Here is a 23,556-nt window from a genome sequence, read left to right on the forward strand (position 1 = left end):
TTTAGGCCCACCGAGTCCTCACCTGCCATCAACCACCAACCAACTCCTCCTAGATTCTACCTCTACACATTAGGGGTGCTCTATCGTGCCCAATTAACCTACCAACACACACACACATATCATTAGGATATGGGAAAATGAAAGAAAATCGGTGGGGTGGGAGATTGCAACCTTTTAAATTAAATTAAATTAAATTTCTTTATTTATATAGCACATTTTTAGTCAACTTGCATTGACCCCAAAGTGCTTCACATAATTACATCCACACACACAGGCAAAGGTGGGTGAAGTGTCTTGCCCAAGGACACACACAGGCAAAGGTGGGTGAAGTGTCTTGCCCAAGGACACAACGACAGTATGCACTCCAAGCGGGATTCGAACCAGCTACCTTCCGGTTGCCAGCCGAACACTTAGCCCATTGTGCCATCTGTCGTCACGTGGTCCACCCTGTTTCGACGAGTGCAATCAACCTGGTGTGCACAATCATATAAGATCAAATAGAACAAGTTATCCTACAACTTTAGGCTGTGCACGCCATACGCAAGAAGAAGAAAGAAAATCAGCTAGCATGGCATGAGGAGTAATATATTGGGCCGGATGCAGGATTAGTTAATGGACAGACAATTGAGTGCTGGGATGATTTGCAGGTTGAGAGGCTGTATCCAGCAGTGTGTTGCAGGAACTGGTGCTGAGACCCAAGCCAGTTCACAACTCTATATCAATCAACTTGATGAGGAGATCGTGCAAAGATATCCGGACATGTTGATGATCAAACAAAGTGTCTACAAGAAGGATGCAGGGAAGCTTTGGAGATTTACAGAATTCTCTGTGAATAGGGGAAGACAAGGCTATGGAATATAATGTGGAAAAATATAACAAAGACATATGATAGCCCCCACTGTTCAGAGTTTCAAGTCAATTATTCAGAATTATAGCAGTTCCGTCAACTGCTCACCTTATAGCTGGGCCCTCCAGTGTTGGACATTTCTATCCTGTGGAAAAGGTCCTGACCATCTATCCCTCTCATAATTTTGTATACTTCTATCAAATCTGCCCTCAACCTCCGAAGTTTCAGTGAAAACAATCCAAGCCTATCCAACCTCTCCCTGTAGCTGAAACCCTCCAATCCAGGCAGCATTCTGGTAAACCTTCTCTGCACCCCATCCAAAGCCTCCACATCTTTCCTTTAGTTTAGTTCAGAGATACAGCCCTGTGGCCCACCGAGTCTGCGCCGATTAACTAGTTCTATCCTACACACTGGGGACAGTTCACAGAAGCCAATTAACCTGCAAACCTGCACGTCTTTGGAATGTGGGACGAAACCAGAGCACCCGGAGAAAACCCACATGGTCACAAGTGAGAACACACAAACTCTGTACAGATGGTCAGGATGAAACCTGTGTCTCTGGCACTGTACGGCAGCAACTCTACCATTGCGCCATCGTACCACTCTGTCCCGTAATTGGGGGCGACCAGAACTGCGCGCAATACTCCAAATGCAGCCTAACCAATATCCTATAGAGCTGCATCAAGACTTCCTGACTCTTACACTTCATGCCCCTGGCAGTGAAGGCAAGCATACCATACGCCTTCTTTCCCACCCTCAGGATGGTTGGACTGCCCCGAGGAACCCCTGCAGAACTGTACTGGGACTGAAATAGTGGACTCCCAAGGACACCACCACCTTCTTTTGTGCAAGGTGTAACTGCAAGCACTGAATTATTTTCCTGTTTCCAATGGACTTCAGTGTTACTGGGGCTCCTTGTTGCCGCACTCCAACCAGGACAGACGCTCATCAGATCTTTTGCCCAGGTTTGAACGAAGGCTGCATGATATTTGGGACCATGGGGGTCAGGCCAAACATAAACTGCGCAGTAACAACCGTTGCATTTGGAAACGATGCCGTTTGTGCTCTGCATGCCGTCTACTATCATTGCGCCCACATTCAAATGCAACTGAGCTCGTTGCATTGTCCAGAAGCTGCGAAAGAAGCTATACACATGAAAGTGTCTTTATAAAGGCCTGTCCCACTTGGCAATTTTTTTGGCGACTGTCGGTGTTATATCAGTGTTGCCAAAAGATTTTGAACATTTCAAAAATCCGGCCGCGACAAAAAAAATGTTGAGACACTTGAAAAAACTCAGCGCGTCATACGTCATCACGCCGCAGATTTTTCGGTGACCTGATACGTCAGTCAACGATGCCGGCAGTCGCCGAAATAAATCGCCAAGTGGGACAGGCCCTTTAGACGCTAGAATGAGAATGGTTCCTTCTTAGGTTCTTTTTACTCTGCATATGTGAAACCAAGTTGATTGAATACAGCATCAGCAGTCGTGAATCACATCGTGGGAACAAGATTGCTGTAAAAACACAGTAATTAAGGGCCATTCTTACCTGTAGTTGAATATTATTATGTTTCCTTCATTGCAATTTATTACAGTACAATGATGAAATTGCTGAAATATTTGCAAAATGGGGGACAAAGTGTGGCTGTAACCTTGGGTGTTGTGTAGGCATCTTGGCTTTGCGTGATGCCTGGGTGTGTTTCATGGGCCCACAGGGGCCTCTTGTGAAGTGCCAATTAATTTTCATCCCTCTCAAATTGCCACGTTAACAGATCTTGGTGTTCTCATTATTCACCGATGAAGCAACGGTGCAAAAAAAAAAAAAATCCAGCCTTTCCCAAACTTTCAAACCCATAAAATCCAAGCAGGACCAGCCAACAAATACAAACACCAGTACAAGCAGAAAGGAACTTTGCAAGCAGAAATCAACTGCCTGAACTTCAGAGGGGGGAGAGGGAGACTATGAGCAGCCAAGCATTAGAAACGGAGCCGGTCCCACACAAGTTGAGCCGCCTTTCCTCGACACCCTTCATCTCCCTCCGAGACGCAGGGAGGCGTGTCCTGTACGGGCTCCTCCTCCACACCCTGCACTTCCTCGCCCTGGTCCACCGTCCGGACACCAAGTGGCGGTCAGTGTTGCCTTCCGGTCGCGAGAGGGGACCCGGTGGGGATCCCTCTACGCAGGGATTCTCCCCCTCTACATTGGGGACCTGGGGTGGAGGGTATTGCACCGAGGTGTTCCCTGCAACCTGTTTCTCTCGCGGTTCACATCTCGCCAGCCACCTGCCACTTTTGTGGGCTGGAAGAGTCTGTGTACCACGCGTACATGGAGTGCGTGAGGCTGCAGCCACTAATTGAATACCTAAACGGGCTGCTCCTTGCCTTCTGGCTGCATTTGTCACCCACTATCCTCATCTTTAGACACCCTGTGTGTAGGTATGTTGCAAAGCCTACCTGAAGCTTCGCTGAAAATCTGTCGCTGCGGGTGTGCGCGATTTTGGCGCCGTTTAGAGGGGGGCGGGTTTAAAACGCGATTTTCTCTAGGCTGTTCAAATCGAAGATGTTCAGCCTAGTTAATTATTAACGAAAAATCGCTGGAAGACCCCGTCGCAAAAGCTATTATTAGTTTTAAAGGCCTCGTATAATAGTTATAGTAGTTTAAAAATCAATCTCTAAACCCGCGACCACCGGCAGCTGTCAGGGTCGCATAGAGCAAATAATAGAAGGTATGCTGCTTATTTTTACATTAAAAAGGGCTTCTTAAGATCCCTTTATACAAAGTTTAATATTGCGAGTAGCTCATTTTGGGCCCATTATATCCCGCAGTATTTTTCTGGGCATTTGAGGGCACAAATCTAGCGCAATGTGAACGTTCTAAACCAGCGCGTTCACAGGAACCCACTAGAAAGCTGATTTAAAATGGACTTTAATTTATAGCAATTAAACACTAAATTCCTTCCATTTGGCCTATAAATTAATGTAAATGAGATTTAAAAATCATGTTTTATTGTGAATTATTTATGAATATTATTTGGACACTTAGGCTATTTAAAAATGTTAATCATTTATTAAGAAATGGATAGATGTTTAGATCTAGTAATTGAAGTTTGAAATTAGCTACACTTGGGTAACTAACTAATTATATGCTTTAATTTCAGGTCATCCAAGTAAGATTATTTTATATATGTTTCAGAATGGTTCAATCTACGATAACTGAAAATTTCATTCAGTTCTCTTAATTTTTAAGAAGGTTATGGGCTTTTGACTGTTCACGATCACAGCTTTTTTGTTATGTCCATAGAAAATCAATAGGGAACAAGATGCTAATTTCCGAGTATGAAAATGGCCATAATTTTTTTAATACTTGAGATATGAAAGTGAATTAGGTGTCAAATTAAACTTCTTTTTATGCTTTATCTGATGGGATAAATTACAGACTTGATTTTTTAAATCTCAAAATTTTGTAACATTGCTACTGTGTGTAGGGGAGAGGGTAGGGGTGAAGATGTCCGGGTTGGGTTGCTCCTGGGCCTGGCCAATCTGGCCATCCGCGAGTCTCGGCGCCAGGCGGAAGAGGGCTCTGCCAGAGCCGGCTGCCTGCCCCTTTTCCGGGGTTACGTCTATGCCCGGCTGAGGTTAGAAAGGGAATACGCCCTGTCCACAGGCACCCTGAGGGAGTTCCGGGACCCCTGGGCTCCGCAGGGCTTTGGCTTGTTTTATTGTAGTGTAAATATTATTTTTTAATAATTTAATAAAATTTTTGATTAAAAAAAGCATTAGAAATGGTCTGGTAATGCTGCATAGTTATACCTGGAGCTCAACACAAATAATAACCGCAACATCATGGACTGTGTAAAACACGTGGCATTTAGTCACCCTGCTTGGGGAAAGATGCCATTAAGCTGGAAAGCATGCAGAGAAGATGTTGTGAGGACAGGTTCATGGATAGGAAAGATTTGCATGAGCCAAACGTGGACAAATGGGACTAGCTTCGATGGGGCATCTTAGTCGGCATGGATGAGTTGGGCCGAAGGACATGTTTCCGTGCTCTATGACACCACACACGATTACTCTATGAGGGCCTGAGCTACAGGGCATGATTGGGCAGGCTAGGGCTTTATTCCTTGGAGAGCTTTATTCCTTGGCTGAGGGTTGACCTTATCGATGTGTATCAAGTCATGAGGGGAATAAAGAGGGTGAATGCACAGAGATTTTTTCTCAGGGTAGGGGAATCAAGAACTGGAGGACGTGGGATTAACGGAAGAAGGGAAAGATTTAATTGGAACCTAAGGGGCAACCTTTCCACAGGGAGGATGGTGGGGACATGGAACAAGATGCCAGAGGAAGTGGTTGAAGAGGGTACAATAACAGTATTTAAAAGTTAGTTGGACAGGTGGGGTCAAGGAAAGAGCATTCACGTCGCAGCCCTTTTTCCACCAATCTTTCCACTACCACGCACAAGAAGCGCAAGACGCAACTATATGCAGATGCCGAGAAGTGTGTTAAGGAAAAGTGGGCTTGGGAGCAGATGTGGGTATAGTTCAGATTTAGGTTTAGGTATATTAGTTTAGTTTAGTTTGGAGATACAGACCCTAATTTTGTTTTTGGAAACAGACCCTATGGCCCACCAAGTCCACCGACCATTTGTTCACCCAAGTTCAACCTTATCCCACTTCTGCATCCACTCCCTACACTCTAGGGCCAATTTACCTGCAAACCCAACGTCATTGGAATGCGGGAGGAAACCGGAGAACCTGGAGGAAACCCATGTGGTCAGAGGGAGAACGTGCAAACTCCTCACAGACAGCACCTGAGGTCAGGATCGAACCTGGGTGCCTGGCGCTGTGGGACAGCAGTTTTTCCAGCTGTGCCATTGTGCCGGCTTGTTATCGTCTTATGTGCCAAAGCGCAGTGAAAAGCTTGCTTTTGGTGCTATTCAAGTAGTTCAGATATACTGTACTTAAATACAATCCATCAAACACGAGTACAGTAGAAATAAATAAAAGGAGTGTAGAATATAGTTCCCAGCATTGTAGCGCATAAGTACAACGTACCCAACAGGAAGGCTGGCTCCGTCCTGGGGGCGGAGTTAAGGGCCTGTCCCACCAGCATGCGATTGCAAGAGTCTAGCGCGACCAAACGGAAGCAGAGTTTGCGCTAAGTATGCGTTAAGTACGTGCAAAGTTCACGCAAAGTTCGTGCGTGACGTAATTTACGTCGTACTCACCAATCAGCTGGGCAGGAGGCGGGCCGACTGAATTTGGACGTGGCATGGCGTCGGGCGGTGGCGTCATCACGCAACGGCACGCCGGGCGGTGATGTCATCGCGCAACACCACACGCTAGGCGTACGACGTCAAGACGCTGCGTACGCCCTCAATGCGCCTGCGGGCCGACAGGCCGTTGGCGCGCGGAATTTTCGGACAGTGCGGGATATTCGGAGCCCCGCGCGATGTCGGGACAAGTCCTGCACAACTCCATACGCCTCCGCGGTTCGAAGTGGGACCGGCCCCGCGCGGCCGTATGCCTCAAGCGACCACGTTTGGTCACGCTAGACGCATGCAATCGCACGATGGTGGGACAGGCCCTTGAGATACATGGGAGGTGGTCTTGGAGGGGAGGATGCTCCTCAAACTGCGGAGCATCCTGGACAATACAGCCCACCCCGTCCATGACACACTGGTCAACCTGAGGAGCACCTTCAGCAACAGACTGGTTCCACCAAGATGCAGCACAGAACGCCACAGGAGATCCTTCTTCCCTGTGGCTATCAAACTGTACAACTCCTCCCCCTTCTGTCATGGGGCAGACTGAGACTGACTCCCATCCCCCCTCTCCCCTTCCCCCCCCTCTGCCCCAATCTTTGCACATCCCCCAAGCCTTCCCACTCGTCACTTTAATTCCAAGTTTCATGTATTTTGTGTTTTATGATTGTTGGTAGATCAATTTCCCTCCTGGGATAAATAAAGTTCTATCGTATTGTATCTGTCCATAGACAAAGTCTAGCGATCACAATCAGATGTGTCTGAACTGAATGTGTTACACGTTTAAGGGTTCGAGATCCTACCCCTGTTCCTCCAAGACTGGTTTGTCTTTTGAAATATATCTGGGCAATGATAGGGAATAAGAACTTATAAAAGCTGCAAGAACCAAAGGTAGCAGGGGTCTACCGAATGCACGATCCATGTATTTACTGGGATTTTCCAACAAGAATTTCCATCCAGTGAAAGCAACAGTCACAACTTAGTCTTTCTGACGAGCGAGATTTAATTGTCACCGCCATTTCTATACAAGATGAAAACGAATTGTCAACTGATGGTTGCTAACTTAATATTTACACAATGTGAGGTGTGGAAAGGGTACTTGTGGTCTCGAAAGCCACAAATACCTGCAGGTTAATTAAACAGATGGATGGCACTTAAAACTACATTAGAGGAAGATTGATGTTCAAAATGTGATTTTGTTCTGGGAAATGAATCATTGGTTCAATGAATGGGCTTTACAAGCTGAGAACAAAGCATTTGTCATTAGGCGGGTTTATATTGACAAATGAATACTTTGCAAATAGCGCGATAGACATTAAGAAAGCGGGACTGAGGAGCTGTTTTTATTGCAGAAGTAACTACCATATACATAGATGCTTTGGCAAGACTACTACCTGAACCTCCAGTGCAATTTGTTTTAGTAAATCAAACTAGCAGAACAAGTATAGATACAATGAGTGCGGATGCTGTTTTTTTTTTTTAAAAGACACAAAGCGTTGGAGGAACGCAGCGGGCCAGACAGCACTATGGAGAACATGGACAGGAGACGTTTCGGGTTGGGACCTTTCTTCAGACTCATTGTGGTGGTGGTGGGGAGGGGGGGGGGGGGTGGTGGAGAACGCAGCAAGCAGCAAGAAAGCAGCAAGAGGAACTAGACAAACACAAATGAGTGATAGGTGGATACAGGTTCGTGGAGTATTTGATAGGCTGGTGGTTGGACAAAGGTTAGAGGAAAATACACAAGCATTGAGATGAGGATAGAGGAGGTGCATATTGTGACGCCAGAGAAAGGAATATAGAGGTGGAAGGAGAGGGGGAAGTGAGAAATGGGAGAGAGGGAGAGGGAGAGGGAGAGAGAGAGAGAGAGAGCGAGAGAGAGAGAGAGAGAGAGGGAGAGAGATAGAGAGAGAGAGAGAGAGAGAGAGAGAGAGAGGGAGAGAGAGAGAGAGAGAGAGACAGAGACAGATTGAGACTGAGACAGAGGGAGACAGAGAGAGAGAGGGAAAGAAGGAAGGAAGGAAGCCCATTGACAGCTGTGGGTGCAGAAGGATGGAGGGGGGTGGGGGGGGGGGGGGTGAAGGGTAGAGCTTGCTGGAATCGGTGGTCATTCTCAATATGTAGCAGATGGAAATCTAAAGTGTGAAGCAGGAGAGAAAAGCGGATACAAGTGCACGTGCCAGAGGCCAAAGTACTAAAAACCCAAAACAGTTACAACTTAGAGAGTAGAATATATTCAAGCCACTCACCTTTCTTGGACTTTGCTCCAATCTTCAACTTGGACGGCCATGCAATTTGTGTGCCTGTTTCTTCCATAATCTGTTGAAAGATTAGAAAGCTGGTGAAAAGACCATCCAAACCGCTCGAATTAACCACAATCAACGAATGAAGATAATAAGCAAGGCACATGCTGTCAGGATCGTGGACAAGCTTACTAAAGGTGCAATACTTAAGAAAAACACACAAACGCTGACTTAGAATGTCGGGAAAAAAACATTTCAATACAACAACTCATCTGATGGCTACTAGACTTTAAGACCCCATTTAGAGGGGCTGGAGGTTTTAGTTTAGTTTAGATTAGTTTAGAGATACAGCGCTGAAACAGGTCCTTCGGCCCACCAAGTCCGAGCAAACCAGTGATCACCTCGTACACTAACACTATCTTACACACACTAATGCCCCTGTCCCACTTAGGAAACCTGAACGGAAACCTCTGGAGACTTTGCGCCCCACCCAAAGTTTCCGTGCGGTTCCTGGAGGTTGCAGGTGGTTGCCGGAGGTTGCAGGTTGTGGAAGCAGGTAGGGAGACTGACAAAACCCCTCAGGGACCTCCGGGAACCGCACGGAAACCTTGGGTGGGGCGCAAAGTCTCCAGAGGTTTCCGTTCAGGTTTCCTAAGTGGGACAGGGGCATAAGGATAATTTACAATTTTACCAAGCCAATTAGCCAACAAACCTGTATGTCTTTGGAGTATGGGAGGAAATCGGAGATCCCGGAGAGAAAACCCACGCAGGTCACGGGGAGAACATACAAACTCCCTACAGGATCGAACCCGAGTCTCTAGGGTAGGATAATGTAGGAGAGTGTTAGTGAGCGGGGATCGCTGGTCGGTGTGGACTCGGTGGGCCGAACGGCCTGTTTCTGCGCTGTATATTTAAACTACACTAAAAAATTAAAAGCCCTGAGAACACTGGGTGAATCCTCCACCTATGGTGGACATTATTGCACTGTTCCATGAGACCATCTGAACGGTTGCATGCCATGGTGCATAAACACAGCACATTTACCACAGTATTGCTGAACGTTGGAGTAAAAAAGGACTAAGAAGCCAAACTCTACTGATAACCAAAGATCCTATAGCGGATCTTTGCTGATAACCATTTGCCGTGCTGCATGTCAGGCACAGGCATTTTGACTGGTGATGAGTCAGGAAGCTTTAACATACAGTCCCGATTTTCCAACCTCCCTCACTGCGGACATTGAGAGTCAAGAGTGTTTTATTGTCACATGTCCCAAACGGAACAATGAAATTCTTAGAAATGCTGGACACAAAATGCTGGAGTAACTCAGCGGGTCCAGCAGCACAACAGAATATGTAAACATAGTACTCTGCAAACAATATAATCAACAACAAAAAAGTTATATATATACTGTATATACATGTGTATATAAGTGTGTGTGGATGTGTGTATATATATATGATATATATATACATAACACACACATGCATACATGCATACATACATACACAATAATAGTGCAAAAAGACAAATCCAATTCCCCCAAGTCTATGTAGTTCAGAGCTTATTTGGAGGTTGTAGTGTTTTTATAATAATAATAATAATAAATACTTTATTGATCCCCTCAGGGAAATTCAGATGTCCAGAAGCCCCCAACCAACAAACCCACAGATTCAAAACGAACGCAGACAGAAAATACATAGAATACAATGTGGACACTACCTGAGAGCAATAAATACTTAAAAAGACCAATAATTAACAATTAAAAATTAAAAATTGCAAAATGCATCCCCCTACAGCCTAGCGGTCCGAATTATAAAATCTAATGGCTGCAGGGGTGAAGGATCTCCTGAACCGCTCCGTTCTACAGGGCAGGGAGAGGAGCCGGTTGTTGTTCCGAGTGCTCTTTTGACTCTCCAGAATTATATGGAGGGGATGCCCGGGGTTTTTCAGGATGGCCTGCACCTTGAGCCTCATACGCCTCTCAAGCACATCCATCCCAGAGTCTACTCTCCCCTCCAGCACTGAGCTAGCTCGTTTAACCAGTTTGACCAGCTTCTTGTTGTTTTTTGCACTAATGCTGTTGCCCCAGCAGACAACAGCGTAGAAAATAACACTTGCAACCACAGTGTTGTAAAACATGTGCAGCATATCATTACACACATTGAAGGATTTGAGCCTTCTGAGGAAAAAGAGTCTGCTCTGGCCTTTTTTTGTAGAGGGAGTCAGAGTTGACAGACCAGTCCAGTTTGTTATCAAGGTGCACTCCAAGGTATTTATATGTCTGCACCACCTCAATGTCTTTTTCTCTGTTATGCTACAATGCCGAGAGATATATTCCACACTCTGGTGTTTGTCTCTGCTCTATCTGTTGCACTTGTGTTTGTCTAGATTGCATGCACATGTGGTATTATTTGTTTGAGTGGATAGCACACAAACAAAGTTTTTCACTGTACCTCGGTACAGGTGACAATAACAAACCTAAACCTAACATCTCGAGATAGTTGAAGCATTCATTGGAGGTGAAGAGTGGCCCCCTTCATCCCAACGATTCACACTTGTTCTATGTTATTCTACTTTTGCATCCACTCCTTACATACAAAGGAGCAGTTTAGAGAGAACAATTAGCCGCTTAATCCAGATGTCGAGGAAACCCATGCGGTCATGGGGTGAACGTGCAAACTCCACACAGACAAGGTCAGGATCGAACCTGGGTCTCTGGAACTGTGAAGCAGTAGCTCCACCAGCTGTGCCACTGTGCTACCCATTTTAAATTAAGATGCTATATTATCTTAACTGTTCACAAAAGGTACCAACTACAAAAATGTGCAATAGTTGGTGAACAATCTCGCTCCAGATGCTTGGAGCGCAGGAGGATGAGGGATAATCTTATTGAGGTGCATAAAATCCTGAGAGGAATAGATCGGGTAGAAGCACAGAGTCTCTTGCCCAGTGTAGATGAATCGAGGACCACAGGACACAGGTTTAAGGTGATGGGAGACAGATTTAAAAGGAATCTGAGACGTAACTTTTCCCACACAAAGGGTGGCAGGTGTATGGGACAAGCTGCCAGAGGAGGTAGTTGAGGCAGAGACTATCCCAACATTTAGGAAACAGTTAGACAGATACATGGATAGGAAAGGTTGGGAATGATATGGACCAAACACGGGCAGGTGGGACTAGTGTAGCTGGGACATGTCGGCCGGTGTGGGCAAGTTGGGCCAAAGGGCCTGTTTCCACACTGTATCACGCTATGACTCTATGAGATCTTTACTGGCAATACACGGAGCCAGAAACGCAGTCTGCATATCCACATAAATACCTGGCACTGCACACAGCTGCCTACACACTGCCTGGAACAGGCTATTATCCAAATCCAGGCCTTGGTGCATTAAAGTGGAACATTTATTTACTTCTAATGTCTGGGAGAAGGGAAAATAAATACAACTGAAACAAAAGATTAAAACAAAGAGGTAGCTTTGGTTAGCTCCGACCAAACATGAACTAATGCTTTGTTTATATGCTGGGAAATTCAAACATTTCCACAACAATCTTCTCACTTAATCATCTTGCTGATGGGAATTGAAACCATTACACACAGTAATCATTAAAAAAGACTAAGCTATCCCCACCAAAGGTTTGGACGCAAAGTGCTGGAGTGAAGGGCCTGCCCCACTTTGCGATTTTTTCGGAGACTGCCGGCGTCATATCGTTGTCGCCAAAAGATTTTGAGCATTTCAAAATCCAGCGGGGTCAAAAAAAAATATTGCGACACTTGAAAAAACACCGCGCGTCATACGTCATCACGCCGCTAATTTTTCGGTGACCTGATACATCGGTCAATGATGCCGGCAGTCGCTGAAAAAATCACCACGTGGGACAGGCCCTTTACTCAGCGGGTCAGGCAGCATCACCAGAGAATATGGGTGGACCATCTATCCACCTCTACTGTCTACCTCTTTGGTGACCCTCGGACTATCCTAGATCGGAGTTTGCTGGCTTTACCTTGCACTAAACGTTATTTCTTTACCATGTATCTATACACTCTAAATGGATCGATTGTGATCGTGTGTGGTCTTTCTGCTGGCTGATTAGCATGCAACAAACGTTTTTCACTGTACCTCAGTAGATGTGGCAATAAACAAAATGAACTAACTAATAGACAACGTTTCAGGTCGGGACCCTTCTTTCAGTCTGAAGACGAGTCTGGACCCGAAACGTCGCCTATCCGTTCTCCGGTGATGCTGCCTGACCCGCTGAGTTACTCCAGCACGTTGTGTCTCACTGTAAGGGGAGGTGAAGGCTAAGGACTCAGGTATACCTGAGTGAAGTTTTCTGATGATTAATGTCTCTGCTCAGACAACTGCTTAGACATGGCTTAGTAAAAATCTGATTGATTATCCACCTGTACAGAGCCGAAAGATGTGAACACTATTTAGCTACAACCTGCTCATAACCAGGACTTCCGAAGCCAAGTGCCTGAACAAATCAAAAACAATATAAATCTTCCGACACACTAGGGTACAATATTTGTCACTTGAGTACATAAGCGGAATCCAAGACATGCACGATACAGTGATTTTTTTCCAACATCTATCTCGTCAGCCTATTCTTTACCTGAGGGCTGCATCCCAAGGCAATCAGTGGAAAGCTAAATGACACTAACCTAAACAGTCACACTCTGGCCCAGCTTAGATGATGGATTGAATATCCTTCTTCTGAGAGTAATATTCAATTTCGAAAAGCACAGAAAATTGCCTGAGAAGTGGCTGCTTTCTGAAACCACATGGCTGCAAGGATACTGTACTAAAATAAAGCATCAAATTTGGAAATAACAGAAATTGCCAAATTAATGCAATGGATTTAAATAACAGGACTGATACACTGCAACCTGACACATCTGCAAATGTTTCTTCATGCAGAAGTGAACAAAAAATGATGCTTTATTATTTCATTTGATATGTAGTCTTTAGGAAGCAAACAATAAATAATTGCCATTAATGTTTCCTTCTCCAAAGTCACCAGCTTGTTTTTTTTTAATAAATGTTGGCATCATGACTAGAGTAATAACTGAACAGTGTAGAAAGGAACTGCAGATGCTGGTGGAGTAATTCACAGGGTCAGACAGCATCTCTGGAGAAAAGGAATCGGTGACGTTTTGGGTCGAGAGCCTTCTTCAGTCTGAGAAGAGTCTGAGAAGAATCAGTCTCAACCCGAAACGTCACCTATCACCTATTGCTATTCCTTTTCTCCAGAGATGCTGTCTGACCCGCTAAGTTACTCCAGCATTTTTGTGTCTATCTTTGGTTATTATAGCTGATCAGGTGATTGTAGTAATCTGAACTGTTGGTTTGGCTGTTTGTTGCAACTGGTTGATATTCACAGTGTTTAATACAAATGGTAAATGCAGAGACTAAATTGGAAACAAGGAAGTGCAGATGCTGGTGTATCAACGAATGCACGCTATGACTTGGTCGGTGGCTCAAAATCCCATACAAAGTTTTATTATTTTATGTAAAATGGACACAATGTGCTGTAGTAACTCGGCATTCTTGGAGACCATGGATAGGTGCCGCTTCTGTGGTTAGTTGGTATGCAAAAGGGTCACGACCCGAAACGTCACCTGTCCACGATCTCCAGGGATGCTGCCTGACCTGCTGAGTTACTTCAGCACTTTTGTGAGCACTTTCCAGAGACTACTTTAGAAATGTATCAACAGCATGAGAATCTGATAGTAATTCTCTCATATTTGTGACCTCACCCAGGACTGCAAATTCAGCAAAAACAACTTACATTTATACTGTGCTTTAATGGGATAACATAGCCTTAAGCTCTGTGCAGGTGGATTATCAATCAGGTATTTACTAAGCCAATTTGAGATATTAAGATAGATATCCTAATGCTCAGTCAAAGAGTTGATATTTCCAGATGGTATCAAATGAGCTGTACTCCTTAAAACATCACACACATTTTCCATTGGGCTTGCGACATATGTTATTAACTTTGTATAGGATTCAAACAAAGAAAATCATCTGTAAAATTTAAAAAATGGCACTATTTTAAAATGAGCTGGTGACTCATCTTTGAAGGTTACACAAGGAACCAGATGCTGGAATCTTGAACGAGGCACAAGATTCATAAGTTCACAAGTTATAGGAGCATAATTAGGCCATTCGGCCCATCGACTCTATTCCTCCATTCAATCATGGCCGACCTATCTTTCCCTCTCAATCTCACTCTCCTGCCTTCTCCCCATAAGGTGCTGGAGTAACTCAGTGGGTCCGGCAGCATCTTCAGTGGGAATGAAGAAGGGTCCCGATTCAAAGCGCCATCTATCCATTCACTCCCAGAAATGCTGCCTGAGTTACTCCAGCACTTTGTATTTTACTGATATTTCAAGATCGTCATGCTGTCTTAAACAAGGAAATTGATGACTGGAGCTTGTATTCACTTTTAGGATTGCCCATCCCTTGAGAAGGTGGTGCTGATCTTCCTTCTTGAACTGCAATGGTTCTTCTGACGTTGCCACTTCTGTGGTGCTTCTGAAGAGAGATTCAGGAGTTTTAGACCAACAAACATGAAGGGGTGGGAGGCAGTTCTTAGTTCGGCCGGTTCACGGTTTGGAAGGGAACCTGCAAGGCAGGGCTGGGCAACCTACGGCCTGTTGCGGTCCGTAACCCAAAATCATCCGGCCCGCAGACTTCCATCATCACCGGTACCTTCCAGGCCCGAGACTGAGGTACAGTGAACAGCTTTTGTTGCCTGCTAACCAGCCAGAAAGACAATACTGTGACAAACAAGCCACAGATACACGATAAAGGGAATGACGTTTAGTGCAAGGTAAAGCCAGTAAAGTCTGATCAATGATAGTCCGAGGGAGATAGTAGTTCAGGATTGCTCTCTGGTTGCAGTAGGCTGGTTCAGTTCAGTTGCTTGATAACAGGATTTCACCACGTGAGCAGGAATGACATGTTTAATGGAAACACAAGGAACTGCAGATGCTGGAACCTTGCCTTCGCTCCATAGATGCTGCTGCACCCGCTGAGTTTCTCCAGCATTTTTGTGTACCTTCGATTTTCCAGCATCTGCAGTTCCTTCTTAAAAACATAGAACACAAAGTGCTGGCATAACTCAGAATGCATTTGTTTTGTTTAGTTTAGTTTAATTTAGTTGAGAGATACCGCGAGGAAACATGCCCTTCGGCCCACCGCATCTACACTGACCGGCGATCCCCGCACATTAACACCAAGCCAATTACACCAAGCCAATTAACCTACAAACTTGTACGCCTTTGTAGTGTGGGAGGAAGCTGGCGCAGCCGTAAGCTTACAGCACACATGGGTCACGGGGAGGACGTACAAACGCCGTACGAACAGCACCCGTAGTCAGGATCGAACCTGAGTCTCTGGTGCTGTAAGGCAGCAACTCTACCGCTGCACCACCCTGCTGGACTAACTCAAAGTGCCGGAGTAACTCAGCAGATCAGGCAGCGTCTCTGAAGGACATGGATAGGGAATAGACTCCGAAGATGGGCCCCGATTCGCAACATCGCCTATCCATGCCCTGATCTGCTGAGTTACTCCAGCACTTTGTGTTCTGGGGAATGTTTAATAATGGGGAACTGGCAGCCAGGCCGGTTAGTTACATGAACCTGGGTGATGCACAACATTCATCCAGGCAACTGCAGAGCACTGCATCAGATCCTGATTTGTACCCTACAGACAGTGGAACAAAGTCTGAAGAAGGGTCTCGACCCGAAACGTCACCCATTCCTTCTCTCCAGAGATGCCGCCCGTCCCGCTGAGTTACTCCAGAATTTTGTGTCTATCTTCGGTGGAACAAAATTAATTTAATCAGCACCTGGCAATTCAGCCCCAGCTCTGACATGGTTACTAGGGAGGGAGCCTTGCCTAAAGTACCAGCTCTCAATGAACAACTGATGGCACCATGTGCACCATGCAACCCGATATGTGAATAAGCACAATGAGAAACACTAAGCATATTTACTCTTCCAAAGTAGAAGCCACCACTTTAAGAGAAAGGATTGGGTGATGATTTGGGTAGGGACCCTTCTTCTTGACCCAAAAGGACACCCATCTTTTTTCGCTGTCTGACCAACTGAGTTACTCCAACACTTTGTGTCTATCATCTTGAGCCAGCATCTGCAGTTCCTTTCTACACACTTCTAACCACTATTTTTTAATGAATTCTTGAGCTGTAAAATAGTAAGATTAAACGAGAACTTACCAGTTTGAAGTTTGATCTGTATTTTATGAGGAGTTACGATGAGGGATTACGTGAAGAGCCCGCTCAGCACGCATGCGCGGCATACTTCAAAGCAGCGGTGTGGAATCACAGATGACACAGTTATTGAAATAAACATAGTAAAGAAAAGTAGACATCAGTTATCAGTTTGACCCATATTATTGAGGGTGGGAGCGGAGGGCACGTAATCCCTCATCGTAACTCCTCATAAAATACAGATCAAACTTCAAACTGGTAATTTCTCATTTAATCTTACTATTTTACTTCGGAGTCACGTGAGTGACTACGTGAAGATTTTAAAGCTCTGTGATTTCAAACCGTGTAACAGTTATTACTTCACTCACTGCCGAAGTCCTTGAGGGAGGAAGTGTGTTATCGTAATCAACCAATGAATCTGTTTGTAGAAAAACACAATGGTATTTTTTAACAATAACAACAAAGAAATTAAATTGCTCCCCTGGGCTTAAATTAAATATTTGCAGTCTGTAAAAAAATTTCTGCAAATAAAGCAGGTTTTGCCAACGGCTTATTATTAAAAAATTCTGAACGGTCTTTCCCCCGACCATCCTGCTGTAGCCAGGATGTGGTCTATAAGCACGTCCATTCTTTTGGCCGTCGACGTGGATGCTGCCCTGGTGGAGTGAGATTTGTACATGTTAGTGTTTATCCCAGCAGCTTTTAGTACCTGCTTGAGCCATCTCGAAATGGTTTGGCTCGTCACCTGACCATAAGGTTTTTTATGACTGACCCACAAGGCTTTTCCACTCCCTTGAATATTTTTGGTTGTGTCTATGTAGGACAGTAGGTGGGTCATGGCACATAACCGTGGTTCTGGCGGGTAAGCCCGGAATTCCACGACTGGATTAGGTGTTCCTGGTCTGCTCTGTTTGATCAGTCCCTGGATAATGACAGAGATCTGGTCTGGAGCTGTGAGCATGCTGTCCAGTCGCAATAGGTGTAGTAACTGGACTCTCTGTGCAGATACAAGTGCCATCAACATGAGTGTTTTGAGCATAGATTGTTCCAGGTTGAGGGATCTGGCTGGTGGCCATCCCCTGAGGTATGTCAGGACCACACTGACATCCCATATATGGGTGTACCTTGATCTAGGGGGTTAGAGTTGTAAATACCCTCCATTAGTTTGACCACCAGCGGGTGGGACCCCATGGCCTGTTGTCCTGGAGCTTGTTTTAAATAGACAGACAGGGCACTTCTAGCTGTGTTGATGGCTCTGTAGCTGAGTCCTTCATCGTGGTGAAGGTTCGCCAGGAATTCCAGTACGTTGGTAACTGTAGCGGTTGAGTAGGTGGTCCCTGTATCCAAGCAGTACTTCTCCCATTTTTTTGATGCTGGACAAGTACTGTTTTTTAGTGGATGTTCGGAGGGATGCTGACATGGTGTCGACGGTTTGTTCTGATAATCCCAGTCCCAGAAGTGGTTTGTGCAGAATCTGCAACCCAGGAGTTTGATTTTTTCATGGCACAGGTGGCTTATGCCCGACACTGGGTGTTAATAACTCTGGGTCACTGGGGAATACCATCGGAGTTTCAACAACCATGTCATGGAGTATTGGGAACCATGGCTGCGTAGGCCAGTCGGGTACTATCAAAATACCTGAAGCAGTCCATTTGTATTTTGCGTAGTACCCGACTGATGAGGCAGAAGGGAGGAAATGCATAGAAGAAGAATTTCCCCAATCCAGCGCGAACGCATCTACCGCTGCTGCCTCAGGGTCTGGTTCCCAAGCGACATACATAGGTACCTGGTGACTTAGCCTTGATGCAAATAAATCGATATCTGGCGTGCCATATTGCTTGATAACTTTTGCAAATTTTTTGGGGTTTAACATCCATTCGATGTTGTCATTAAATTTACGTGACCTGGTGTCTGCCACTGTATTTAGCTTACCTGGCAGGTAAGTTGCTGATAGCCAAATATGTATTTTGACACACCATTGCCAAATTGTGTTGACCAACTTGTCGCATGATAACGATTTTATGCCGCCCATAAGGTTAATGTAGGCCACCACCGTAGTATTATCTATTTGTAACCGTACATGCAAGTGATGCATATTTGATGCATATGCTTTTAAACCATAAAAGGCACCCAACATCTCTAGATAATTAATGCCCAGTGTAAGTAGTAATGATGACTCTGGGTTAGTCCATCTACCACCTGTGCTGGATATGGAGTTAGTTGCTCCCCAGCCTTGAGCACTGGCATCTGTTTGGATAACTAACGTAGGGTTAGTGATGATAATGGGGCTGAAACTATGCCAAACGTTTTTTGCCCACCACTGTAGTTCTGATATTGCTTCAGTGGGTAACTTCATGACATGATCATAATGACCTGCATGTCGTTTTGGTGCCTGTACCTTTGCTCTTTGTAAGTTTTGATAGTGCAAAGGTCCGAATAGTGTAGCCGGAAATGCTGCTACCATTTTCCCAATTACTCTGCTACTTGTCGAATAGTTGGTCGTTCGTTGACCATTAAATTGTTGCATGATTGTGCCAATTCAACTATTTTGTCTCTTGGCAATGTTACAGTCACGTAGACTGAATTAATTGTGAAGCCCAAGTAGTCCATGATTGTGGATGGCTTCAACTTAGATTTATCTGGATGTAAGACAATCCCAGGGTTTCGAACAACTGTTTGGTTGCTGATACAGCTGACATAGTCAATTCCATGGTCTTGCCTACTATTAAGATATCATCAAGATATGCCATGACAATATGTTTTTGTCTTCTTAATATTGCCAGAGCTGGTTTTAGTATCTTGGTGAATAATCTTAGGGCTGATGTTAATCCATTGGGTAACGCTTTAAACTGCCAAAGCTGCCCCATCCAGGTAAATTTCAGGTATCTGCAATGATCCTTGTGAATGGTACTGAATAGTAAGCATCTTTAAGATCAATGCTTGCCATGACGTATCCTTTGGAAATTAGTTGTTTGGCAGTAACAAACGTTTCCATTTTGAAATGTATATACTTAACAAACATATTTAGTGAAGTTAAGTCAATTATGATGCGACATCCACCATCTTTTTTGGGTTTAGTGAATATATTTGATACGAATTCCAAGGGTTCGAGATTCAAGATTCAAGAAGTTTATTGCCATGTCAACAAGTTGATAGGAATGTGTCTTGGTTCGCTCTCAGACAGATACAAGTCAGTACAATACATCCACCACATACACCACAATAAATAATACAGACAATATCGTACGAAGGACAATATATACAGGAAGGACAGTACCCAGCAGCGTCATGTTAAACGTAGGTGCAAGTGCAAAAGAAAGTGCAAAGTGATTAGTGCAAATTCAAATATCTGATGGCTTGGAGGTAGGTCCATGTTTTCCCATGATACCCTTTGTAATTAGTCTCACCAGTTCAGCTTGTCCCTCTCGTTTTTCTTTAACTGAGAGGGGAAAATACCCTCTGGGGTGAATGTTGAACTGGTGGCAATTTTTCTAGTATGAATTGTATTTTGTATCCACTAATGCCATTGAGTATATACTGATCACTCGTGATAGACTCCTGTGCTTCTTTAAACAGGTGTAATCTCCCCCCGTTAGTATTAAGCCCCTACTTTCTATACGCTGGTAGGAACCAGACCTACCTACCTCCATGGTTATGGGTATTTCTTCTGTTTTCTCCCGGTCCAACGAGTCTTGCACGTTGTCTGATGTGGCGGTGATGTTGGGGGGTGGCGCGTTTTCCATGGGTCCGCTCTGGGCCCTGGTCTAAATTAGACTTCCGGTGATAGAATGCGGACCCCGAGCTTTCACCAGTCCCATATGGTAGACGTCGACTGGTGGACGCGATGGGGTGCTGCCGCTTGGGAATGATTGTTTTTGGTTTGCTCGTCCCGGGGCCTGCCCTCATGAGACCGAAAGTTTTTGAGGCCTCTTCCATATCCTTCATTTGCTTTGTGAGGTTTTTGCCAAAGAGCAGTGGGTCTGGCTCAGTGGCTGGGGTTTTGCACAACCCCGCAAATTTAGGATTTATGGCAGGTCTTTGTTTACGAAGGTTGTGGTGATCTCCATATTGTCCACGGAACGAGCAAACGATGTGATGGCTGACGTCAGGAGCCTGAGGATCCGCTGCAGTTTTAGCTCCTGGTTCCGAATATTTGCCCCAACGTGCCCCCACTTTTGGCTGTTTACAGCCGGCACTTTAAGGGACTCACAGTTCTCTGGAGCTGTATACGTTTCTAAGGCCTCATTGACCACCTGCTCCTGTAGGGGCCTGTTGGAGAGGTGGTTAATGCTGGCCGCTAGTTTGGCCTTTAACGGCCTTCCTGCACGTGGGGCTGCCACGTAGCGGTCCACCACACCCAGCAGCTCTTCCTGTTCCTGCACCCCTTGCATACTCCCGACATCTTCAGTCAGCCCAGTCCTGGTCACCAAAGCTACCCTCGGGTAAGGAGGAAGCAATGGACAGTGCACAAGACACTGTGGAGGGAGTGCCTGAACTCCCCCCGCGAGAGCGCCCCTCACGCAGCGCGTCTCACTGGAGCACCTGCTCCAGGAGCCGCTCCGTGCGGTGGAGAGATGTCCCCGTCCGACAAGTCGGAAGCCACCGGCCGGACGCTTCTTCGGTAGCTTTACATCCAGCCCGCTGCTCAGGCGGGCTGGATGTAGCGGGACTGGGCTCGGCACGGTGTCGGGGATGGCGGAGCGCCCGGTAAACGGTCCTACCGTCTTGTTGCTGCCCCCCCCCCAGATGGAACACTCCTCCGTTGGAGTCGAGCGGGGGACAGATTTGTCCAAGAGCCTTTGTTCTCTGCCTGAAATAATGCAGAAGGCTCTCCTGTGAAAGAAAACCCGACCTCAGGGTACTTACCTGACGGTCCGTTCTTTCACCCTGTAGCGGGAGCGCCTGACTCCCGATGCGGCCGCTGTTGCACTGCTGAACGCAATGCCGCGCATGCGTGCTGAGCGGGCTCTTCACGTAGTCACTCACGTGACTCCGAAGTAAAACATCAGGTCAAACACAAAACAACACAAATAACAGCTTGACACCCTTCTGTCTAAGCCCTTGAGCTGAATTCATAATTCATCATATTTCATATGTGCTTGAGCATAAATCCAGATGGCATCACCACTGCACTTTAACTACATACTGCAGCACGATAATAATTTTTCCCAATTACATCTTGCAATTAGCTCGAGGACTGTTGCTTTATTTAGTTTAGCTTCGGTTAGAGATACAGCGCAGAAACAGGCCCTTCGGCTCACCGAGTTTGCGCCGACCAGCAATCCCCGCACACTCACACGACCTTACACACACTAGGAACAATTTACAATTACACCAAGCCAATTAGCAGACAAACCTGTACGTCTTTCGAGTGTGGGAGGAAACCGGAGCTCCCGGAGAAAACCCACGTGGGTCACAGGGAGAATGTACAAACTCTGTACGGACAGCACCCATAGTCAGGATTGAACCTGGGTCTCTGGCGCTGTTAGGCACCAACTCTACTGTTGTGCAACCGTGCCACCCGCGATATATGAACAAAAGAATACACAGCTAAATAAGTTATCCATCAAACAAGCTTGATCCGTTTATAATTATCACTGTTTATGGTTTTTTTCAGCTGGATTCATTGAAGAAAATACACAAACTCAACAGCAACAGATTTTTCTATCCTGCAAATAATTTTATATCAAAATCTGTTGTACTCATTTGTACGTACATTAATATTCAGTTTAACAAATAAGGTTGTCATACAGAATAGAGTCATAGAGTCATACAGCATGGAAGAAGGCCCTTTGGCTCAACTTGACCATGCCAACCAAGATGCCCCATCTACACTAGTCCCACCTGCCCACATGTGGCCCGTATCCCTGTAATCCCTCTCTATCTACATACCTGCCCTAATGTATTTCGAATGTTGCTCTAGTATCTGCTTCAACTACCTCTTCTGGCAGCTTGTTCCAATATATCCACCACCCCCTGTGTGAAAAAGATGTCCTTCAAGTTCCTATTAGATCTTTCTCCTCCCACCTCAAACCCATGTCTTCTGGTTCTTGATTGCCCTACTCTGGGTAAAGGATTCTGTGCATCTACTCTATCTATTGCCCAAATGACCTTATACACATCTACAAGATCACCCCTCATCCTGCTGCACTCCAAGAAATAAAGTTCGACCCTGCTCAACCTCTCCCTGGAGCTCAGGCCCTCAAGTCCTGGCAACATCCTTGTAAATCTCACATGCTCCCTTTCCAGCTTAATGACATCCTCCCTCTCGCAAGGCGACCAAGACTGAACATAATACTCCAAATGCGGCCTCGCCAACGTCTTGTACAACATAACATCCCAACTTTTATACTCAACACCCTGAATGATGAAGACCAATGTACCGAGAGCCTTCTTGACCACCCTATCTACCTGTGGCATTGCGGAGGCAGAAACATCAGTGGCATTCAAGGGGCTTTTAGACAGGCACATGGATACGCAGTGAATGGAGGGAAATAGATCTCTTGCCGGTAGAGTAGTTTAGTTTTTCATGGCATTTTGTTCGACACGGACATTGCGGGCCATAGGGCCTGGTCCTGTGCTGTATTGCTTGAAAATAAAAATAAAGATATTTTTAAAATGTTTTAAAGCAGTTCACTATCGGGCAATACCTGCGCAATAGGGTGGCATAGCGATAGCACCCACGGTCTTACAGCACCAGAGACCAGAGTTCGATCCTGACTACAGGTGCTGTCTGTATGGAGTTTGTACATTCTCCCTGTGACTTGCGTGGGTTTTCTCCGAGATCTTCGGTTTCCTCCCACACTCCAAAGACGTACAGGGTTGTAGGTTAATTGACCTGGTATAAATGTTAGATTGCCCCTATCGTGTGTAAGGTAGTGTTAATGTGTGGGGATCGTTAGTCGGTGCAGACTCGGTGGGCCGATGGGCCTGTTTCCGCGCTGTATCTCTAAACTAAACTGAACAGCCA

General features: G+C 45.5%; 1 protein-coding gene across 1 annotated transcript in view; it reads right to left on the bottom strand.

The window, feature by feature from the left end:
- bicc1 (BicC family RNA binding protein 1) overlaps window positions 1-23,556 on the bottom strand; it is a 242,038-nt gene that overhangs the window by 111,941 nt on the left and 106,541 nt on the right. Inside the window, exon 3 of the mRNA XM_033034345.1 lies at window positions 8,355-8,424. Coding sequence (XP_032890236.1) covers window positions 8,355-8,424 — 70 coding nt within the window. The remainder of the gene's footprint in view (window positions 1-8,354; window positions 8,425-23,556) is intronic.

This window comes from Amblyraja radiata, chromosome 15, assembly GCF_010909765.2.
Source record: "Amblyraja radiata isolate CabotCenter1 chromosome 15, sAmbRad1.1.pri, whole genome shotgun sequence".
NCBI classification, from domain to species: Eukaryota; Metazoa; Chordata; class Chondrichthyes; order Rajiformes; family Rajidae; genus Amblyraja; species Amblyraja radiata.